The following is a 25,701-nucleotide window of genomic DNA, read 5'->3' on the forward strand; positions in this document are numbered from 1 at the left end:
CAGCTGTTCAATACGAAACCACACCTGACGCCAAAACAACATTGGGTGCTATAAGTGGCCTTTAGACCACAAAGGGTTAATGTTTTAAAAGTTTAAATACGCTTGCTGCGATGAAAGTTTTGTAAGAATGTTGTGGGAGCCACAACTATGAGAAAAAAATAAACTTTTAACTAGATTTGCTTTTTTTCGGTTTCCGTTCAAATGAAAGCAGAACAATTTCTTTTTGGCAACAAATTATTTTATGTGAGAATGCTGTAGGAGGTAAAGTACTCGTGTAATTTATAACGAAGATATGTTGGGCAGGGCAGTTGGCATTAGTGTGCAAGTTGAAATCCTTGTTTGTCATTACATTTGTTTCAACCCACATAAATATTGTTTACGTCACCGTTGCTGTTTGTTCTAATGTACGTAAATAAGCACCCAACAAATTATTATCTGCATCAGAAAACAAATTATATAGATAAACCACTATTTTGTTAGCTAAAGAAATTGTATTCTCACAATAAAAACTACAGGCTTATAACGTTGCCATTATAACGGAAAAACTAAGCCTCTTAATTGAATTTTAAATTTATTCTCTAATATGAATGTTTCATATTTAAAGGCAAATAAAAACTTAAGGAGACATAACGTGGAACGCAACCCTTATATAAAAGGTGTCCCTAAGTAAGTAAAAAGGTTCAGGAATAAGTTTAATGGGCCAAAACAAAACGAAAACCCAGTATAACATTCTTTCTTAAAATGCTTCGTTAGCAAGATATACGCCATTGTATGTTTTTATTATATATTTATTCATATCTAAAAAAACTATAAAATATATATCTTTAAAATTTCGTATGTAGTTGAATCAAGTCGTGATCTGTATGAATGAAAAAAATTAATAAAAATAAAGTTTAATTTCAAAAAGGTGGAAATTTTAATTTTTATCACTTAAATTACGAATGAATTACTGATTATATGTAAAACTTCCTACAACACTGTTATTTAAATTTGAAATTTTTATCAAACGATACCATACCAAGTTTAAAAGACCGAATAATAAATAGCTAAGAACCAAAAGTGTTTAAAATGAGGGATTTCCTACTGCTAGGCCTTTTTTCATTACCAAACTGCAGATCGTGATTTCAAAGCTATTTGTCATTTGATGTTCTTAAATGATGTTAGACTTCAGTAGTCGGTCTACTCTCTTTAATCCATGTTTCTGCATATTTCAAAGTAGTCCCATTATGTTCATTAGGAATATGACACTAAAAAGTCTTACTACAAGTAACACGACTTTATAAACTTATACCTGGGCTGCTTCATCAACTGTAATATTAAGGACTTTGGATTGATTAAATTTTGAAAAATATTCACCATAAATATTAAGAAACATCAATTTTGTTGAAAGGGTAATATTTCAGTGACATGACCAAGTTAAAAAAAATGATTTAGTACTACACTATTAACCAGAATTAACACAAGACAAACTATAATATTACTTACTGCAGGTATCTCAAATCATAAACGTCAAGTTAAATCATACCTGTAAAAGAAAAACATTATTAAGATCAAATTAAGAAGGTATCAATTATGAAATGGATGAAGGCCTGGATTGGCTACATAATGTCACTAAAATTGTCAGAGGTGGAACTGGAAGTGCTGTTATATTTTGACATCAATATATCTTCGTGACTTTTCATCTCTCGTTACTTCTTCTCCCATTCATCAATACATTTACTCTGCAATGGGACGTTAATTTTATCACGAATAAGTAAATAGAAATAATTAAAATTCATTTCCATTCTAGCTCCTGAGCTGTTGTATTCAATATAATAAATAGGTTACATACCTTATAAATCCGACAAACAGCTCATTTAAATTGAAGGTCGTTTACATGTTTCGGCTTGTATCGGCCATTGTCAAAACGTTGCAGTTGGATGGTGAAATCCTTGTCATTGTTTTCTACTAAAAGTACATACACAAACACATACACACGGACGGGACGAAAACATTACGAAAAACGAATAAAACTTTAAATAGGCCTATTAAATACACGGGCAGGACGCACGCACACCGTTGTCAAGGTCAGGATCCAGACTGGACTAGTTGTGTCGGTGTTGTCTTATCAGCTGATGTGGACTGCTGACCAATGGGCGTCGAATTCTGCCTTTGTTTTAATATGCTATTGAAAATGTGATGGGATTTGAATTTAAGTTTTTCATTCAGAATTACGCTCTCAAAATTGTTGTTCTCATTAACCTGTGCCTTATAAATTTCGAATTCTTCGAGAGTGTTAAGTCTGCTTCCCTTTTGGCAAATATGTAGGATTTCAAGGCCTTTACTAATATCGTTCATATCATGGTTTTTATCGACCAAATGCTGAGCAAACGATGATTTTTGTTTTGTATTACGAGGATCTGGTCTATGCTCCTTGTATCTAGTATTGAAATCTCTACCTGTCTGCCCAGTATACGTGCTAGGACAACTGGCACAAGTTAATTTATATACCCCACATTTGTCATATTTATCACCACATCTGGTTGAATTGTTTAAAATATTTACGGAACGATTAGTTGTTCTGAAGGATAGATTTATACCATGTTTTTTCAATTGTTTGGATAGGCCGTTATGCAGAATGTTACTGTATTCAACGCAAACATACTTCTCATTGTCCTTTCTTGTGAACTCAGATTTACTGGCTTTTGATTTATGTTTGTGAATGAGCTTATCAATTAAATTAATATGGTAACCATTGGCTATGGCAGTGTGTTTTATTATGCCTAGTTCTTTCTCATAATTCGCAATAGACATGGGTATGTTCAAGAGCCTATGTACCATACTGTTGTAAGCGGCATGTTTCTGAGATGGCGGGTGGTAAGATGAGGCGTGGATTGTCATATCTGTTGTGGTTGGTTTCCTATAAACACTGTAATCAAATTTGTTGTTGATTTTCTCAATAGTGAGGTCTAAAAAGTTGATTTTATTGGCATTTTCAGTTTCCAGGGTGAATTTTAGCTTTGGATCAATGCTGTTTAAATATTTATGTAATATATCAAGTTGTCTAGCACTTCCATCAAACAACAGTATAGTGTCATCAACATAACGATGGTACATTAGTATTTTATTTTTGAGTTTATTTTTATCAGAAAATATATGTTCATTCTCAATGTGGTTAAGGTATATATCAGCCAAAATTCCAGATAATGGAGACCCCATGGCTAGGCCATCACATTGTTTGTAAAAGTTGTTGTTGAAAGTGAAATAGTTTTGATTAAGTATTTCCTTAAGTAAAACTATTATTTCATTTACTGCCTCTGGTAATAAATCGGAATCGGATAATAACTTGTTTTCAATGATGGTTAATGTTTTGTTGACAGGGACGTTGGTGTATAAATTTACAATGTCGAAAGATGCCAACGTTGAATGCATTTTTATGTTTGTATTTTTTGTCTTGTTGATAAAGTCGTAAGAATTAATTAAACTGTAGTTATTTAAAAACTTAAAGTACGTTTTCAAAATCTGTTCTAGCTTTTTAGCAACTTTGAAGGCTGGTGCTGTTGTGTAATTGACTAAAGGTCTGATTGGTACACCGTCCTTATGGACCTTAGGTAAGCCACGTAACGTAGGTGCAGAAGGGTTGATCATTCTCATGTTTTTTATTTCACCCTCAGTAAAAAGCAATTTACAACCATTTAGTATTTTCTTAATTTTCCTTTGAGAGGATTTAGTTGGATCATTATTCAATTTAACTATGCCGTTATCCCTAATAAAGTTGTTTACTTTTGTAATGTAATCAGTCCTTAGCAAGATAACAGTGGTGTTTCCTTTATCAGATTTACATAACACAGCATCGTTGTTTGAGAGCTTACGTTTGATGTTCTTCAATATAACCATTTCTTTCTTATGCATTGGAGAAACTTTACTTGTGTGGGACGGATTGTTGATCTTATTATTTAGACTCCTAGTTATGAGTACCCTAGCTGTGTTTTGGTCATCCTCATTAGGGATGGCTTTTATAGCACATTCGGCATTAATAAACTCGTCAAAAATGGCTTTGTTACCAAGTTTTGGGAGGTTATACTTTAGACCCTTTTCTAGTAATTTAGTTTCTTCGCAATCAAATACAATATTCGTGTTATTGATAACTCTAGGGTAAAAATCAAAATCAGATAAAATTATTGTCTCTTTATCTTTTTGTTCATTTATAAGGCGTGTTAGTTTATTTTTAATGGTAAGTTTTTTCTTTCGGATGATTCTAGTCACACCTGATTCAAGGTTGTTTAGCAGACCTTCTAATTGAGCTGGATGAGTTTCATTTGAGAGCTCTAAATATTTGTTCAATAACAAAGAGTTTAGCATTGATTTCTTTTGGTATAAGGATTTAATTTCGTTACGAATCCAAATTTTATCAGCAATTGATTTGGTTCTACGTGCTGCTTGTGACTGGTTGTTAATTCTTATTTGGACATAATTAGGCTTGATGTCATGTTTTAAACATGCTTTGTTAAAACGGATGTTGTGTACTGTGTTGAGCAGTTTAAGTTTAGTATTCTTGTACTGCAAAGCTAGGGATGCCTGTCTGGCTGAAGAATTAAAATTCATTTCCATTCTAGCTCCTGAGCTGTTGTATTCAATATAATAAATAGGTTACATACCTTATAAATCCGACAAACAGCTCATTTAAATTGAAGGTCGTTTACATGTTTCGGCTTGTATCGGCCATTGTCAAAACGTTGCAGTTGGATGGTGAAATCCTTGTCATTGTTTTCTACTAAAAGTACATACACAAACACATACACACGGACGGGACGAAAACATTACGAAAAACGAATAAAACTTTAAATAGGCCTATTAAATACACGGGCAGGACGCACGCACACCGTTGTCAAGGTCAGGATGCAGACTGGACTAGTTGTGTCGGTGTTGTCTTATCAGCTGATGTGGACTGCTGACCAATGGGCGTCGAATTCTGCCTTTGTTTTAATATGCTATTGAAAATGTGATGGGATTTGAATTTAAGTTTTTCATTCAGAATTACGCTCTCAAAATTGTTGTTCTCATTAACCTGTGCCTTATAAATTTCGAATTCTTCGAGAGTGTTAAGTCTGCTTCCCTTTTGGCAAATATGTAGGATTTCAAGGCCTTTACTAATATCGTTCATATCATGGTTTTTATCGACCAAATGCTGAGCAAACGATGATTTTTGTTTTGTATTACGAGGATCTGGTCTATGCTCCTTGTATCTAGTATTGAAATCTCTACCTGTCTGCCCAGTATACGTGCTAGGACAACTGGCACAAGTTAATTTATATACCCCACATTTGTCATATTTATCACCACATCTGGTTGAATTGTTTAATATATCAGGAGCTAGAATGGAAATGAATTTTAATTCTTCAGCCAGACAGGCATCCCTAGCTTTGCAGTACAAGAATACTAAACTTAAACTGCTCAACACAGTACACAACATCCGTTTTAACAAAGCATGTTTAAAATATGATATCAAGCCTAATTATGTCCAAATAAGAATTAACAACCAGTCACAAGCAGCACGTAGAACCAAATCAATTGCTGAAAAAATTTGGATTCGTAACGAAATTAAATCCTTATACCAAAAGAAATCAATGCTAAACTCTTTGTTATTGAACAAATATTTAGAGCTCTCAAATGAAACTCATCCAGCTCAATTAGAAGGTCTGCTAAACAACCTTGAATCAGGTGTGACTAGAATCATCCGAAAGAAAAAAACTTACCATTAAAAATAAACTAACACGCCTTATAAATGAACAAAAAGATAAAGAGACAATAATTTTATCTGATTTTGATTTTTACCCTAGAGTTATCAATAACACGAATATTGTATTTGATTGCGAAGAAACTAAATTACTAGAAAAGGGTCTAAAGTATAACCTCCCAAAACTTGGTAACAAAGCCATTTTTGACGAGTTTATTAATGCCGAATGTGCTATAAAAGCCATCCCTAATGAGGATGACCAAAACACAGCTAGGGTACTCATAACTAGGAGTCTAAATAATAAGATCAACAATCCGTCCCACACAAGTAAAGTTTCTCCAATGCATAAGAAAGAAATGGTTATATTGAAGAACATCAAACGTAAGCTCTCAAACAACGATGCTGTGTTATGTAAATCTGATAAAGGAAACACCACTGTTATCTTGCTAAGGACTGATTACATTACAAAAGTAAACAACTTTATTAGGGATAACGGCATAGTTAAATTGAATAATGATCCAACTAAATCCTCTCAAAGGAAAATTAAGAAAATACTAAATGGTTGTAAATTGCTTTTTACTGAGGGTGAAATAAAAAACATGAGAATGATCAACCCTTCTGCACCTACGTTACGTGGCTTACCTAAGGTCCATAAGGGCGGTGTACCAATCAGACCTTTAGTCAATTACACAACAGCACCAGCCTTCAAAGTTGCTAAAAAGCTAGAACAGATTTTGAAAACGTACTTTAAGTTTTTAAATAACTACAGTTTAATTAATTCTTACGACTTTATCAACAAGACAAAAAATACAAACATAAAAATGCATTCAACGTTGGCATCTTTCGACATTGTAAATTTATACACCAACGTCCCTGTCAACAAAACATTAACCATCATTGAAAACAAGTTATTATCCGATTCCGATTTATTACCAGAGGCAGTAAATGAAATAATAGTTCTACTTAAGGAAATACTTAATCAAAACTATTTCACTTTCAACAACAACTTTTACAAACAATGTGATGGCCTAGCCATGGGGTCTCCATTATCTGGAATTTTGGCTGATATATACCTTAACCACATTGAGAATGAACATATATTTTCTGATAAAAATAAACTCAAAAATAAAATACTAATGTACCATCGTTATGTTGATGACACTATACTGTTGTTTGATGGAAGTGCTAGACAACTTGATATATTACATAAATATTTAAACAGCATTGATCCAAAGCTAAAATTCACCCTGGAAACTGAAAATGCCAATAAAATCAACTTTTTAGACCTCACTATTGAGAAAATCAACAACAAATTTGATTACAGTGTTTATAGGAAACCAACCACAACAGATATGACAATCCACGCCTCATCTTACCACCCGCCATCTCAGAAACATGCCGCTTACAACAGTATGGTACATAGGCTCTTGAACATACCCATGTCTATTGCGAATTATGAGAAAGAACTAGGCATAATAAAACACACTGCCATAGCCAATGGTTACCATATTAATTTAATTGATAAGCTCATTCACAAACATAAATCAAAAGCCAGTAAATCTGAGTTCACAAGAAAGGACAATGAGAAGTATGTTTGCGTTGAATACAGTAACATTCTGCATAACGGCCTATCCAAACAATTGAAAAAACATGGTATAAATCTATCCTTCAGAACAACTAATCGTTCCGTAAATATTTTAAACAATTCAACCAGATGTGGTGATAAATATGACAAATGTGGGGTATATAAATTAACTTGTGCCAGTTGTCCTAGCACGTATACTGGGCAGACAGGTAGAGATTTCAATACTAGATACAAGGAGCATAGACCAGATCCTCGTAATACAAAACAAAAATCATCGTTTGCTCAGCATTTGGTCGATAAAAACCATGATATGAACGATATTAGTAAAGGCCTTGAAATCCTACATATTTGCCAAAAGGGAAGCAGACTTAACACTCTCGAAGAATTCGAAATTTATAAGGCACAGGTTAATGAGAACAACAATTTTGAGAGCGTAATTCTGAATGAAAAACTTAAATTCAAATCCCATCACATTTTCAATAGCATATTAAAACAAAGGCAGAATTCGACGCCCATTGGTCAGCAGTCCACATCAGCTGATAAGACAACACCGACACAACTAGTCCAGTCTGCATCCTGACCTTGACAACGGTGTGCGTGCGTCCTGCCCGTGTATTTAATAGGCCTATTTAAAGTTTTATTCGTTTTTCGTAATGTTTTCGTCCCGTCCGTGTGTATGTGTTTGTGTATGTACTTTTAGTAGAAAACAATGACAAGGATTTCACCATCCAACTGCAACGTTTTGACAATGGCCGATACAAGCCGAAACATGTAAACGACCTTCAATTTAAATGAGCTGTTTGTCGGATTTATAAGGTATGTAACCTATTTATTATATTTAATAGAAATGTTATGTTTACGTGAACCCAAATCATTTAATAGCTTTGAATGTTTTCAGATGAGTGTTTATTTTACAACTAAACATCTAGGTTATATTTTCAATTGCTGTATTTTAACAGACCGACCCGAAATGCTTAATAGTTAGTTCTAATCTTACTGTCACTCTATTTTGGGCATTATCCTAAATTCTGTACTATACGACAAAACCAAAGACTATGTAAGAAATTTTCTTTAGCCTTTACTTAGAACAGCTGATGATTTAAAAAATGATTCCTACTGTACAAATAAACAAGATTCATTTTTCTGTCCTTCTTGAAAACATGACTTATATTTTTCTCTCTTAATTTTCATTAATTTACTCAAACACTCCACATTATTTAATGGTCCTTCGATCCACGATATTACTTAAGCGATTTGGAATTACTTTCTACCACAAAACTCTTCATATATCAATATTTCCTCATTTTACCCATTGTTTTCTGTGCCTTTGAACTCTTACCTAATTGAACTCTTATTTCCATATTGAAACTGTTTAACTCTTTCATTTACACTTTTTTGAATTTTTTACATTTATCTCATCATCCTTGTACAATGGCATCTCCAAATAGTGATTTTAAAATTGAAACTTATACACGACTCACGTCTTTTATTAAAACTCGTCTCAACGAAATAAGAAACATCTTAGATCAACATGTTGAACAAGAAGAAACATTAACAGTTGTGCAACACGAAGCCTTAAAGACTCTCATGCAAGAAACCCAGAAGAAGAAAGAAGACTTTGATTCTTATTTTTATCGAATTGTAAGAACATCAAGTGAAGATGATTTGAACATTGAAACTTTAGCTGAAGATGAAGACCAAATCAGTGAACTATTCATCCACATCACCAGCTACATTAAAGTGCTGCTTTCAAAAATTGGATCTAACCCTTATTTGGCCAAGGTTAATTGCAGTTCAGCTCAACCTCATAAAACTACTGCAGTGCATGTAATCAACCCGAACTCATCAAGTCCAGCTCAACCTCCGAGAGCAACTGCAATGAATGTAACCAACTCAAACTCATCAAGTCCAGCTCAACCTCCGAGAACAACTGCAATGATTGTAACCAACCGGAACTCATCAAGTCCAGCTCAACCTCCGAGAACAACTGCAGTGATTGTAACCAACCCGAACTCATCAAGTCCAGCTCAACCTCCGAGAGCAACTGCAATGAATGTAACCAACTCAAACTCATCAAGTCCAGCTCAACCTCCGAGAGCAACTGCAATGAATGTAACCAACTCAAACTCATCAAGTCCAGCTCAACCTCCGAGAGCAACTGCAATGAATGTAACCAACTCAAACTCATCAAGTCCAGCTCAACCTCCGAGAACAACTGCAATGAATGTAACCAACCGGAACTCATCAAGTCCAGCTCAACCTCCGAGAACCATTGTAATGAATGTAACCAACCCAAACCCATCAAGTGAGTTTAAAACCAAAGGCATCCAGCTTATACAACCTGAAACAAAACTCATCACGAGGTTGGTGGCAAACACTATGCCTAAGTTCGCAAACTCGAAAATTAGAAATACCACAGTGACAGTGACAAAACCTCAACCGATGAATACAGACACAACAGTGAGCTCAACTACATTGACAAGTGACAGTGCTACTATCCATCCTACCAACTTTGCTGTCATACCAAGTGACCGTACTGTTATAAACCCTACTGATAAAACCCATCCTACTGGCCGGGCTGCTATCCAAACGATAGACAGTGCTGCCGTTAACCCAACCCACAGTGCAACCACTACAGTAAAGACAGTCAAGCAATCCAGTCAAGTGGTTGTATCTTCCGATGGAGCTCTGACCAATCAATAGCTACTCTTCATCACAAACTACAGAGGAAGCGCTCATCCTCCAATCTCAACTTGTTGAATTATTGAAACAAGAGTGCTTTGAATTGAAGAAATGTGTTATGAACTGTCAAGACTTGTTCACTTCTGTTACTCAATCTCATTATAAAACACCAAAGTTCCTTCAAAACTCTGATGATCAACATTTCAAAGAGCTAGGACTTCGGTGGTCTCTAGCAACTGTTTTTAAGGTGTTTCCCAGCAAAGATGGTATAGGTTGAAAAGAGAAGTAGAAAAATGCAAACAGATGCTATAGCCGGCCTACAACAAACTTTTGTGTTAAGTAATGTGTTTTGTTCTAAACTAACTGTTGAAGTGAGGACACTTCAAGGCCGGGAGTATGTTCAGTTCTTTTATCTAAAATTTTCTTTAGCCTTTACTTAGAACAGCTGATGATTTAAAAAATGATTCCTACTGTACAAATAAACAAGATTCATTTTTCTGTTCTTCTTGAAAACATGACTTTTATTTTTCTCTCTTAATTTTCATTAATTTACTCAAACACTCCACATCACCTATATATTTATCCTATATAGTTATATTTTCAATTGCTGTATTTTAACAGACCAACCCGAAATGCTTAATAGTTAGTTCTAATCTTACTGTCACTCTATGTTGGGCATTATCCTAAATTCTGTACTATACGACAAAACTAGAGAGAAAGACTATGTAAGAAATTTTGGATTTAAAACCAAACTCCATTGCCATGTAATTGTGGCTATTACGTCATTGCTCAGTGCTGAATATTCTGCCTAGTTTGTGCGTAGTTTGTACCTACTGATTGATGCACATTAGTCAGGTTTTTCACCACAATTTCAAATGTTCAACAACAATAGCGTCGGTTTCCCAGCTCCACTCATCCATTGACGCCTCTTTCATGTTTCGAGTTAAATGTCATTGACAGATTACTATTGATGAACACGTTTATGTGAAACTAGCTTTTAAAAGGTTTTATTTAAAACTGATATTCCATTCGAATCAATGGTAAAACGTAGGAATAGAACACAACCACTGTTTGAGTGTATCAATTTATTTTTGTTCAACTTGAATCAAACTAATATTTTCACGTATTAACTGTTCAAAATCAACCCACATGATCATACAATGCAAATATAAATATTTATAATCCAACATTCATTTTAATTATTCTTATATTAATAGGCTTATTTGAAATTTTAACCCACGAGATTTCAACATTTCTAAAGTTTGTAAAATAGCAGAATTAGAGCGTGTTTACGTCAGTTCCACAAATGTGCAAAAACATATGTATAGTGCGATACACGTCATTAGAAATGTTATCTAATTTAGTTGAGCTTCAATTTTAAAAGCTCTTAGAAAACTATTGCAAAAGAAACTAATGAATATTATTAAGTGATTTTTCTACCCGTTAAAGTGCATTTATATACTTCAATCGTCATTATTAATACTAATTATCCCTAAAAAAATATATCATGCTGATAGTACTAAAACAGCGCCGTAGGAGTGTATAATTAGAGGTTTGTAATGAAGATGTGTTATGTACCAGTTGTGACATCGTCCTGTAAGTTGCAACCCTTGTACATAATCTACCCCCAAATGACTAAGATTAACAGACTCCCTTGTGTGTCAGCAGTAGCTGATGCTTTTTGTTTTGGTTTCAAAAGAAAAAATGTTATTTCCAGAGGACTTGTTACGTTTCATTTAGAATTAACTAAAGTGGTCGTCTTGATAAAAATAAGTGTTAAATTTAAATGTGCTGGGTTACATGGTTTTCTGAAGAAGATATTTTCTTATGCGCCAAAACAATATATTCATATATCTCTATGTTATGTATAATTTGTTTTGCGACGAATTTTCTGCACTGGAAAAAAAATATTAAAAGTGCAGTCAGTCGCAACCGTTTGCCGGGGATAGCTCAGCCTACAATGGCTGGGTAAAATTCCAGGGTCTGCGATAAGGTCAGGGAAACCACTAGGCCAAAAGCCGGGTCTAACCGGTATAGGACTGGCTCATACACGGGCACTGTGAACAAGTCAAAACAAGTCACCAAAACAAACGTGCAATAATCACTACCAGGCCTACGCCGATTCTCCACACTCCTAGGGGGTCGTTGCTGACTACGCAACTCGGGCTTCGTCCTAACTATCCAATAGTTAAGCCCCGAGTGCCTAAAACACGGTGAGTTACACGACGACTTGCCAATAAAAACCACAACGCGTGTTATCACCAGGCGGGGTCTACTAGGCCACTACAATCCAATACACAACTCTAATGCCCAAGCTAAGAATCAAACAGTTCACTCAATAATCGTACCACATAATAATATACAAGTACACTATAGGTAGAGTGACTACACCACTAGTAGCTGGTCTCAATAAATACCAAGCCAAACAAGCAAAACTAAATGGCAATTGCACTATTAAAATATTGAGCTACTTAGTAGCAGTTAAATAAATATTAAATGCGTTCCAAACACTAGATAAATATATTATCTGATAGCCGGTACTCCGCTATCCAAGCTACCAAGCTAACGTGTTGGATTACTAAGCAAGCTGTTCAGGTTAAATTAAAATAATCAAATGAATAAACAATAACAACCCTACTACTGCTACTGCTACTACCAACTTTATGTTACTTAGCTGGGCTTCTGTTAATAGGCCAATAATATTAGCTACTAGCCTACTGGCCACGTGTTTCCAACTACGCACGCTAAATCGTGCAGCCTAGGTTTGTCGGGCCTCAGAGTTATTAGTAATATAACTAACTCTTGGTACAACGCAAAATAATATCTGCTACAGTCAAATAAATTATATTATTTGCGCTCCAGCACCTGCCCAGAACCGTCAGGAATACACTTTAATATTATTCCTGACTAATATAAATCCTAACTACTGACAGGCTTTGACCAGCACGGTTACAACTCTAACTCTCTAACTCTCTTAAACCAAAATATAATAAAACGTCGTCCACTCACCACAAGTGGGTTACTGACTCACTACCCAACTTGAATGCCGACACTCACTCCTTGAGCACCAATATCACACGACACCGTACACTTCTCTGTACCACCCACGTACGCCGTCCGTCTCCACTGGACACCAACACTGCCTTCTTCACTGTACGGGATCCACCACTAGAATGTCCTTCTCGGCTATCCAGTAGTCCCGGGATACCCAAGCTTATCCGAACTGATAAGCCGGGTCAAAGGGCGCTAGCCAGGTTCGCCGCCGCCGCCGCTTGCTTACCTCAACAATCGGTGCGCGGCCAAATAGCAAATAATTACCCCCCTAGGAAAAATAACTCGTTACACCCCCCACTTACATCGGGATAAAAAAAAGAAAACGGCCAAAAGAAAAAAAAATCTTTGAACTCCGGCCAAAACAAAATACTCCGGCTCTTAACCCAATGGTGAATCCTTTACCACAGGTCTCAAACTCAAAACAAAGAAAACTCTTCTCCCAGCCACTACCAGCCAACATGGTGCTGAATGATTTGGCATCAGGAACCAAACGGGGATTTCCATTGCAAGGGCATTCGGGGTCTTCGTCACCAATTTTGACACTGTCTATGCGGCCACCTTGGCCAGAACAGTCATCACCCACGCCCATTCTTACTTCCTCTGTCCCACATGTCACCAATCCGAGGTCTTTGGATGACATCCATACCCAGAATCATGTCTGTGGTGAGAGTGGGGACGTACAAGGCATCTCCTATCCACCGTCTTCCCGCAGCTTCTCCTGCTAGCCGAAACGAATACTCGGCCATTGACCGTGTCCCATCTGCCATCCTCAGAGGAGTGGTTTTCTTACAAGGCTCTATCCCCAGGCGTTGAAGATGTTCGGCGACTCCTCGCCCAACCAAGTTGACGACGGACCCAGTGTCCAGTAACACCACAAAAACGCTGCCCATCAGTACAACTTCAACGAAGGGCCTAGAGTCCAAAGTTAGCCGGTCCTCGTCTACTCCACCAACCAGGCTGTTTAGTTTTCCGAGCCACTCGGACCACTCATCTGAGGTCGTTCGTTTTGGGTGGCCTTGCCCAGTTGACCTCCTGATGTCTGAGCTGGCCTGCCGTTTCCCGCCCGACATCCACACTGATTCACCGTCAAACCAGGTTTGCCACATCCATAACATGAGATGGTCCTCGGCTTACCACAGCCTTTGGCAAGGTGACCAATATCCTGGCACCTAAAGCACCACACACCATCAGCATCTTCCCTTGTCATTGCGGGCCTTCGTACACGAGCCTCGATCGACCCGCTGCCCAACTGACTTGGCTTCAGGAGACGGTCTTTCAAAACTACCTCTTTCGAACGTGACAGTCTCAAGATTCTTTTCAGCTTTCTTCCTTGGAACGTAGGCGGTTTCCAAAACCAGCGCTACATTTGGTGAAGGAGGAGGTCGGAAGGCCGCCTTCTCTCGCAGATAGGCCTCATAGTCTTCAGCCAGCTCCACCATCTCGGCCAGGTTGCTGAAATCACGCCGGCGTACCAACAGCTTGTACTCGGGACGCATATTGTTGTAGACCAAGTCCAATCTACCATGCTCCGACAACGTACCGCTACGCCTAAGCAAGGTACTTATGGCAACGACGTAGTCTCTAAAGTGTTCGCCTTCACCCTGTGTCCTTTTCCGGATCTCCTCATCCAAGTTCCTCCAATATCCCGGTGGGAAGAACTGGATTTCAAACTGATGCCGGAAAGCTTCGAATGAATACAGGAGCTCCTTACATTTCCTGTACCATAGGAGCGCTGAGCCTTGCAGCAGCTCCGGCAGCGCTCTGAGCAGGTCCTCTGATGATATAGAGTAGGACCCCCTCAGCTCTTCAAGACGCTCCAGGAATGATACAGGGTCTCTACGGCCATCAAACTTTAAACCCCACTTCCGGACCATGTCGCATATCTTGGAGCTATCCTTCGGCTCCACCCTGCTGGCCTCATTAGAAAGCATCGCCAAACCTCGTGGCACCTCCAAGCTAGAAGGCCGGACTGGTCTCTCAGAACTATCATTGGGCCGCTGCCATCCCTCGGGTCTACTAGGTAACCCAAAGATAGGCAAGGGAGCAGCCACAACAGCCGATATCATTACTCGGCGAACCTCTCGTCTGCCGCACCACCAATGCCAGATGTTCTCTAAGAGTCCGGGTATCAGTCTCCGAAGACAACCCAAGGATCTCTTTGACCGCCTCTAACTCCCTGCTAAGTTCCACTATTTCTATTTGGCCCGATGCAATACTACCCAGTACCTGAGGTACGGTTCTCGGGGGGTCAGGAAGCTCCACAGTTGTAGTAGCCGGCGGTAAAAATGTCGGTGCAGCAGCCCCAGCCGTACACAGCCTATCATCGCTGTACCGACGGGCATTCCGCTGCTTCCAAAACGACGAGAATCGCTGCCGTAATTCCGCAGAAGTACCAGTGGTCACCAAACCATACTGGTCCATCGTTCTCATGAGCTCCCCTTTCGAGAGGTCATAGATCCAACCCACGCGACCGTCCCGGGGCTGCGACCCCAAGCACATAGTCACTGGCGCGGAATAGGTCAACGAAGTTGTCACCGTCGTAGCCACTACCGAAGAAATTGTCGGCCAAACGGGCGAAGACGCCGGCCACAATGACGATGTCGTCATCACCGACAGTTCGGAGCTAACCCCAGAACTAGTCGTAGCAATAGTAGACGTAATAGGCGTACCGCCCAGCACAGACGTCGTACTCGTAGTCACAACCATATTTAAAATCCAAATACCACGACTAATCCGCAAAAAAAAACAAAACAAATTAAAATATATTTAACGCCGTTATAATAAATCAAACCAATTATAGGTGTGAAAGTCAAACCACAAATACACAATAAGGGTTCTCACTCAAATAATATTCAATGATAAAGCTAAATTAATTAGCAAAATAATAAATCAAACCAATTATGGGTGTGAAAGTCAAACCACAAATACACAATAAGGGTTCTCACTCAAATAATATTCAATGATAAGGCTCAATTAATTGGCAAAATTAAAATTACTAACTAATATCTATGTATACAACCACTAAATAAATTAGGGTTCACAACACACCACGCTGTAACAGAAAACAGGTTAGGCCTACCCAACCGACTATAAAATCACAGCAGGTCTGCCTATAACTCTGCTCAACAGCTCAGGTCCGCAGCCAATCTGCACAAGTCCGCAGCAAATCTGCACAAATAAAATTATTTTGTTCGGGCGCCGTTAATACGTCAGCAACTCAGCACCACTGCCAACCTCAGTCCCTGTTCGCAGGCGCCATCTTGCGACGAATTTTCTGCACTGGAAAAAAAAATATTAAAAGTGCAGTCAGTCGCTACCGTTTGCCGGGGATAGCTCAGCCTACAATGGCTGGGTAAAATTCCAGGGTCTGCGATAAGGTCAGGGAAACCACTAGGCCAAAAGCCGGGTCTAACCGGTATAGGACTGGCTCATACACGGGCACTGTGAACAAGTCAAAACAAGTCACCAAAACAAACGTGCAATAATCACTACCAGGCCTACGCCGATTCTCCACACTCCTAGGGGGTCGTTGCTGACTACGCAACTCGGGCTTCGTCCTAACTATCCAATAGTTAAGCCCCGAGTGCCTAAAACACGGTGAGTTACACGACGACTTGCCAATAAAAACCACAACGCGTGTTATCACCAGGCGGGGTCTACTAGGCCACTACAATCCAATACACAACTCTAATGCCCAAGCTAAGAATCAAACAGTTCACTCAATAATCGTACCACATAATAATATACAAGTACACTATAGGTAGAGTGACTACACCACTAGTAGCTGGTCTCAATAAATGCCAAGCCAAACAAGCAAAACTAAATGGCAATTGCACTAAATATTGAGCTACTTAGTAGCAGTTAAATAAATATTAAATGCGTTCCAAACACTAGATAAATATATTATCTGATAGCCGGTACTCCGCTATCCAAGCTACCAAGCTAACGTGTTGGATTACTAAGCAAGCTGTTCAGGTTAAATTAAAATAATCAAATGAATAAACAATAACAACCCTACTACTGCTACTGCTACTACCAACTTTATGTTACTTAGCTGGGCTTCTGTTAATAGGCCAATAATATTAGCTACTAGCCTACTGGCCACGTGTTTCCAACTACGCACGCTAAATCGTGCAGCCTAGGTTTGTCGGGCCTCAGAGTTATTAGTAATATAACTAACTCTTGGTACAACGCAAAATAATATCTGCTACAGTCAAATAAATTATATTATTTGCGCTCCAGCACCTGCCCAGAACCGTCAGGAATACACTTTAATATTATTCCTGACTAATATAAATCCTAACTACTGACAGGCTTTGACCAGCATGGTTACAACTCTAACTCTCTAACTCTCTTAAACCAAAATATAATAAAACGTCGTCCACTCACCACAAGTGGGTTACTGACTCACTACCCAACTTGAATGCCGACACTCACTCCTTGAGCACCAATATCACACGACACCGTACCTACACTTCTCTGTACCACCCACGTACGCCGTCCGTCTCCACTGGACACCAACACTGCCTTCTTCACTGTACGGGATCCACCACTAGAATGTCCTTCTCGGCTATCCAGTAGTCCCGGGATACCCAAGCTTATCCGAACTGATAAGCCGGGTCAAAGGGCGCTAGCCAGGTTCGCCGCCGCCGCCGCTTGCTTACCTCAACAATCGGTGCGCGGCCAAATAGCAAATAATTACCCCCCTAGGAAAAATAACTCGTTACAGTTTGTAAAGAATCGTGCTTAGAGGTAAACTTTTCTTGTGGGATACTTTTGCTTTGTAAATAATTATTTTGTATAATGTTCGTTTAAATCCGCCTGATCGGCAGTAGATTTTTGTAAAGGTGCCATTAGGTGTTGGCCACCAAGTGTAGTGACAATTTTAAAAAATGTCGGCGTCTATAATTTAGTGTCCGTCCGATAATTTAGTGTTTAAAATTGTTGTGTTAAAAATGTTGGATCATTGTGTGCTAGGCTAATTTTACTTCTATTATCATGTACAGCTAAACTTCTGTCTGAGTCAAAAACATATCTAACCATTATTATTATTATTGATTATATCGTCATAGTTATATAACTTACCATTAACGAGCAGATTAATGTGCAAATTAACACAAGTAATTCGTTGAAAATGGCAACTCAACGCATGCGACTGTTTTACTTTAACTTTTCAACGTGTTTTTTTTTTAGCCTTTATAAAATATCTTTGTTAAAAATAACCCTGAAATAACTTGCAATTCCAAGCCAGATTTACGTAATTGCAAGACGTGGGCCAAATGATCATGTTGGATATCGCGTCACCTAAAAGCACTGAAATTTACTAGCAATGCATATGTCAAGTGCTCAGATGCTTTTGGCGACAAGTAAATTTTTAAAATACAGAAATAAATTCACGCATGCAGTATTGCGCTCCTAAAGTATCTAATAAAAGATTCTCTTTAGAATTGTTAAATTTTTTCTAAGGATAAAAATAGTGCTGATACTTTTTAAAACTCGGTCTACCAAAATATATGTTCCAGTAATTTTCCAAATAGCAAACTATGAAAAAATCCAACTTCAATGAAAGATCGAAATATCAAAAACTCATTAAGGTCCGTTGTAATCCTGCGCTCATTCGGCATGCATTACTGTAGAGCCGGCCCATTGTACCCTTGTGTATACAGGGAATTATACAGTGGGTAAAGACACTTGTTTTGCCCTCCCCTCTTTCTTATTTCGCCCAGCTAAATCCTCTAAAACCCTCTAAATAGGGAATACCTCAAAATAGAATTGATAAAATACATGTTTGTATAAAATTATATACCATTTTGAAACTAAACTGAAGATACAACGATCAAAAAAGATCATGAGTAAACTTAATGTAACTGTTCAGTTTAATTGAACTTAATGATAAAATCGTAAAACATTTTTAGCTACAAAACCATTTTGTGATCAAACGATTATTTCAACTTCTAACAATGAATTATCACAAAACTAACAAATTCCACGTCAAAGTAAATCTTTTTATTTGCCTGCACATCCACTTTGTTGGACAAATTTGTGCGCATGCTATGAGTGATAATTTCAAAAGGGCCAATTTTGTAAAAGCCTTTTTTGCTAACAATACTTTACTTACTTGACAAACAACAGGGAGTTAGGCATGTTAATTCCATATGTGTTGTTGACAAATCTCAGCCATTTGTTGGTCCGTTATAACCAATCGTACTCATCAATATGAAGGAACCACATGTGCATTTTCCCCTTTATGCTAGTTTTTGTTTCATGCAAGAAATCGATTGAGCGCTTGGCATTTCTATTCCATGAGGGATTGAAAAAATAACTATTCCTTGACTGCTGGACAAATGTCAATGCAATCAATTTTAAACAAAGCTTTCTTATAGGTAACTAATCCATACTGCAAAAGTTTTGATTTGTCTGGGACTTCACCCCAGGCATTCAAAAACTCCATACTAATACATTGAATGAAAATCCACAAACTATTTTTGACTTGAGGTTGTAGAGTATTTTGATGATTGTGTTGGTCATATGTTCAAAGGTAAATGTTGGTAGAATAATGTACCAAACTAAGTCATCTGAAATTTAAATCAGTTTAAATTGTTGGATGTATTTTGCCTTATGAATTTATATGAAACCAATATTCTTTTTAAAAGGCAATACTAAGTGTAGGTGGCACGTTTAAGAGACTAAAACAACGGAAAATATGAACTTGGATACAATTCTCAAAGCACATGTTATGCTCGTAGACGAAAAGAAAATACTGTATCCCTTAAGCCCCTGATATGTTTGTTATTTTTACTTGTTCAATAACGTCCATTATTGGCTGGCCTGGTGTGTGGTGATAGATAATGTGCAATGTGTTAACAGTCTGTTGGTTGTGTATTGCGTGTATTGTGTATCAGCTATCACGTGCTCTTTGGTGCTCACCATTGTCTATTAGTCATTCTGCTGTAGACAATGTGTTCACAGTATATTGGTTGTGTATTGCTTGTATTGTGTATCAGCTATCACGTGTTCTGTGATGTTCACCATTGTCTATTAGTCACTCTGCTGTAGACAATATGTTCACAGTATATTGGTTGTGTATTGCATGTATTGCTTGTATTGTATATCAGCTACAGTATCACGTGTTCTGCGATGTTCACCATTGTCGATTAGTCATTCTGCTGTGGACAATATGTTCACAGTATATTGGTTGTGTATTGCTTGTATTGTGTATCAGCTATCACGTGTTCTGTGATGATCACCATTGTCTATTAGTCATTCTGCTGTAGACAATGTGTTCACATTATATTGGTTGTGTATTGCTTGTATTGCTTGTATTGTGTATCGGCTACAGTATCACGTGTTCTGTGATGTTCACCATTGTCTATTAGTCATTCTGCTGCAGACAATATGTTCACAGTATATTGGTTGTGTATTGCTTGTATTGCTTGTATTGTGTATCGGCTACAGTATCACGTGTTCTGTGATGTTCACCATTGTCTATTAGTCATTCTGCTGTAGACAATGTGTTCACACTCTATTGGTTGTGTATTGCTTGTATTGTGTATCAGCTATCATGTATTCTGTGATGTTCACCATTGTCTATAAGTCATTCTGCTGTAGACAATGTGTTCACAGTCTATTGGTTGTGTATTGCTTGTATTGTGTATAAGCTATCACGTGTTCTGTGATGTTCACCATTGTCTATTAGTCATTCTGCTGTAGACAATGTTTTCACAGTCTATTGGTTGTGTATTGCTTGTATTGTGTATCAGCTATCACGTGTTCTGTGATGTTCACCATTGTCTATTAGTCATTCTGCTGTAGACAATGTGTTCACCGTCTATTGGTTGTGTATTGCTTGTATTGTGTATCAGCTATCACGTGTTCTGTGATGTTCACCATTGTCTATTAGTCATTCTGCTGTAGACAATGTGTTCACCGTCTATTGGTTGTGTATTGCTTGTATTGTGTATCAGCTATCACGTGTTCTGTGATGTTCACCATTGTCTATTAGTCATTCTGCTGTAGGCAATGTGTTCACAGTCTATTGGTTGTGTATTGCTTGTATTGTGTATCAGCTATCACGTGTTCTGTGATGTTCACCATTGTCTATTAGTCATTCTGCTGTAGACAATGTGTTCACAGTCTATTGGTTGTGTATTGCTTGTATTGTGTATCAGCTATCAAGTGTTCTGTGATGTTAACCATTGTCTATTAGTCATTCTGCGTTAGACAACGTGGTCACAGTCTATTGGTTGTGTATTGCTTGTATTGTGTATCAGCTATCACGTGTTCTGTGATGTTCACCATTGTCTATTAGTCATTCTGCTGTAGACAACGTGGTCACAGTCTATTGGTTGTGTATTGGTGGTATGGTGTATCAGCTATCACGTGTTCTGTGATGTTCTTCACCATTGTCTATTAGTCATTCTGCTGTAGACAACGTGGTCACAGTCTATTGGTTGTGTATTGCTTGTATTGTGTATCAGCTATCACGTGTTCTGTGATGTTCACCATTGTCTATTAGTCATTCTGCTGTAGACAATGTGTTCACAGTCTATTGGTTGTGTATTGGTGGTATGGTGTATCAGCTATCACGTGTTCTGTGATGTTCTTCACCATTGTCTATTAGTCATTCTGCTGTAGACAATGTGTTCACAGTCTATTGGTTGTGTATTGCTTGTATTGTGTATCAGCTATCACGGGTTCTGTGATGTTCACAATTGTCTATTAGTCATTCTGCTGTAGACAATGTGTTCACAGTCTATTGGTTGTGTATTGCTTGTATTGTGTATCAGCTATCACGTGTTCTGTGATGTTCACCATTGTCTATTAGTCATTCTGCTGTAGACAACGTGTTCACAGTTTATTGGTTGTGTATTGCTTGTATTGTGTATCAGCTATCACGGGTTCTGTGATGTTCACATTTGTCTATTAGTCATTCTGCTGTAGACAATGTGTTCACAGTCTATTGGTTGTGTATTGCTTGTATTGTGTATCAGCTATCACGTGTTCTGTGATGTTCACCATTGTCTATTAGTCATTCTGCTGTAGACAACGTGGTCACAGTCTATTGGTTGTGTATTGCTTGTATTGTGTATCAGTAGAAGCTCGTTGTTTGGTGAAAGACAGTATATTCACGTGTTCTTAATGTGTGGCTGTTCACTTGTTCAGTGATATTCAAAATTTTCTATTGGGTTGTCTGGTGTTTGGTGACAGAAAATTTGAGTCGGCTGTGCGATGTATTAATAGAATATTATTCACATATTCTTAAAACTGTAACATGGGTATGTTTACTAGTTCAGTCATGTTTGTTCTATTAGCTTGTCTGGTGTGTGGTGATAGACAATGTTTACAGGCTATTGGCTGTGTTATGTATCAGTATCGGCTAATACTATTCACTTGCTCAGTGGCGTCCACAATTGTCTGTTATTGGCTATTCTGGTGTGTGGAGATGGACAATGTGTTCACGATCTATTAACTCTGTATAGCCACAGGTAACATCACATACAGTGATGCGGATGGGGCGTCTGTAGAATAATTTTATATAAGATTTTCTGCTATTCTATGTTTAATTATGGTATTTTAATGTGTGTATGTGTATTGTTACTGAGCATTTAACTGGTTTTACTTTGTTGTTAATTTTCTTGTTTATTGTGTTATTAAAAATAAATCTTTGTAAACATTGGAAAAAGATAACTGACGTAGGAGAAGTAGTGAGGCAACTCTGCTTTACTGATAAAATTGATTATAAAAAGATTAATAGGCCTGATTATTTCAATTTACTAGAAGAGCAAATAATGAGGTATGGGGTTTTAAAGAATAAAATTATGTAAAATACTGTATTAAATAAATGTATTTGTTTTCTTTTTTTTATAATTGAAGCAACAGATAAATAGTTAAGTTAACAATACTCAGTTCAGAACTTTTCTAAATGTTTCAATCCAGGCAACTATTCCTGTTTATCTAAATCCATTTACAGTAAATGGAAACTAGCTTTACACATATGAAAAGTTTTGTCACTTGTTTATCATCGTTTTACTGCGATTTAAAATCAGCAGTAACCATCGATATTCATTTTACATCATCGCTTTTACAGATCGTCGACTCTTTCATGTTTTCAGTTGAGTGCCATAGATAGATTACCATTGATGAGTTCACATTTCGAAAGTCCAAGTTTGAATTTTGTTGATTTCCAACGTTAAAAATTTGTTTATGTTTATAATTTGGAAATACAGTAAGATTTCTTTAAATCTGTAAAAATATTTTAATTGCAAATTGAAGGATAAAGTTTGACTGAAGCAGTTAATTTGACTACTGTTTATTCTTTCTCAAATTTCTCTAAAAAATGTGGTAGCCTAACTGATGATACGTGTAAAGATATTTTAATAGAGTTTTAAAATAATTTTACTGACGTAAATATGGTAATGGAAAATTGATAAAGTAAATTACTAATTACATTTTAATACGCCAATATTTAAATTCCCAAGCCATACTAAAACCATGCAGTAACTTCTAAACATAATATTTCAAAATCATTACGAACTTTTAACAGTAACAAAAAACACCACAATCATTTTTTGCGCAGAAATAATAGACATATTTAATTATGTTCACACTAAATGCCTACTAACTCCCATTTCATACTTGGATAAAACTTAGATGTACTCAACAAAATATAATATGAGTGCATTAAAAATTCTAATCAAGAATGTCTTAGTGTGGAAGGAAATTGCTAACCAAACCGGATAACTGAATATATTATTTTTACATTGTTTAAAAATCGATTCAATAACATTTACGAGTTAGCCAACACTCTTGTAAAATCCAATAAACCTAGTTAGTGTTGTACCTTAGATCAAACTGACATGACTATAGGCAGGTCAAAGATGCGGTTTTTATACTGTACAAATGTCAAAAGCTCAACTACATTTACAATGTAAATAAAACCAATGGTAGTTGAAGTTCGTTTGCTTTGAGATTGCAGTTACAGTATTTAAAACATGACTTAAGTAGGTAAATTTATTTTATAAATTAAGGAAAATTATTACCACTTGTGAATGACGTTTAAACGTTTTAAAAGAAAATGTGGCAACAAGAAACAATTTTAAAGATTATTTAGTAATTTAGCTTGAAGCGCGATGTCTGATTTTCGAGGGCATAGTCGTGACACCCCAAATCAGCTATTGACACCTGATCTTTGTAAGGCTGTTTCAACACGTTGAACACTAATCAATCTTGTTAATCCATCATCCTGTCAGCCTTTATCAATACAAACAAACGCTCTGGCCTTTATAGTTAAATTAAATTAGGGATTGTTAAATCTTTAGTTATATTATTTCTGGTTTTCAGCTATTGAGCGATTCGACAATTTTTGTGGAAATGAGTAACACAGTACATGGTTGTATTGGTAAGTAAAATTTCGTAGGTTCATATTGCAGAAATGCCTTCGTTAGTAAGAGAGGTTCTGTTTTGTAAACGGAAATATATTGGTATACAAATATCTATATTCATTAAGTTCGGCTTTTCAGGTTTTTAGTCATTTATAAAACTTAAAAATGGATTACAAGAATCAAAAATAATTTAACAGGTTTAATAGTTAATTCAAAATATTTTGTCTCGATGAGTTACGTGACTTTATTACCTTGTTACTCTATATTCGAGATTGAACTTTTCACTTAATTTATGATGATTAATATTTTAAATAAATAAATATTTTCTTCTTAGCTTTAAATTTCACATGAGAAATATTGATAGTATTTTAATCAAGTATTTTTATCGTCTATGCTAGAAGCAATTTAGTAAAGTATCACAAATACTTTTTTCTATTTTGTGCTCGCTGGTCCAAACCAAAAATTGTCTTTGAATATGACGGGAATCTAACCAGTCCCTCCTGCACTTAAGTGTGAGAGGCTAACCACTAGGTGAGCAACACACCCTTAAAACCATCACCTTAACTATAAATAAAATTTCCGTTTATCATTTTCACAACCAGAACATGTAAACATAATACGCGAGGTAAACAACGGCACCAAATCACATTCACGAACATTTCACCTGTTTCACACTTAAGTAACTGTTAATTAATATGAAAAACTTTGTAATAAAGATGAGTAGCGCCCAAGTTGTGAGTGGTGTAGGTGTGTCGACAGTTTGTATCAGTTAGGGGATACGAGCAGCGCTGATTTTCCGCTATCCGTCAGGCCCGACAGCTGAGCAGGGGTGGGGGCGGAAATGGGGGGAGGGGAGCATTGTTGCGGCTGTATGATGGTGATAAACTCTCAACGCGTATGTTCACCATGTTGAAAGTTAAGAGCATTCATGATTATAAGCTTAGATGTGTTTTATGTAATTGTATATTCTACAATGAGTTTTTGATATTTTATTCTTTGTCAAAAAGTAGTACTGTATGTTGTTTCAAAAACGTTATAGGAATGCCTATATTTTCTTTTTTAAATGTTTTAGGAATCAATAAACAGGGGTTTAACATTTACCAAAATTTTTGAAGAAGATGATATTGGCCAGGTCAATACCTTTATGCTATAACCTAAATAACCTAAATATTCTGGGAGGTGATTGGTTTCATTTAGGAAACCTCCTTTGAAAGGGGTGTCTTAAATAATAAGGTGGATGTAGAATATAGATTTGTCTAGTTACTAGAATTGTGTATATTAGT

The 25,701-nt window shown here is 36.9% G+C and overlaps 2 protein-coding genes across 4 annotated transcripts in view; one reads left to right on the forward strand and one right to left on the reverse strand.

Moving 5' to 3' along the window:
• Positions 1–25,701, reverse strand: part of LOC128994030 (RNA-binding protein Raly-like) — a 334,709-nt gene that overhangs the window by 247,223 nt on the left and 61,785 nt on the right. The window lies entirely within an intron of this gene.
• LOC128995636 (mucin-2-like) lies at positions 8,889–10,004 on the forward strand. Its single transcript, XM_054420653.1, has one exon. The coding sequence runs from the start codon at positions 8,889–8,891 to the stop codon at positions 10,002–10,004; it is 1,116 nt and encodes a 371-aa protein (XP_054276628.1).

Source organism: Macrosteles quadrilineatus, unplaced genomic scaffold, assembly GCF_028750875.1.
Source record: "Macrosteles quadrilineatus isolate MER2022 unplaced genomic scaffold, UCM_ALF_1.0 Scaffold_5__1_contigs__length_97177068, whole genome shotgun sequence".
Taxonomy (NCBI): domain Eukaryota; kingdom Metazoa; phylum Arthropoda; class Insecta; order Hemiptera; family Cicadellidae; genus Macrosteles; species Macrosteles quadrilineatus.

Coding starts and splice junctions, on each gene's coding strand:
- LOC128995636 (XM_054420653.1), top strand. CDS start 8,889: ATGCAAGAAACCCAGAAGAAGAAAGAAGACTTTGATTCTTATTTTTAT.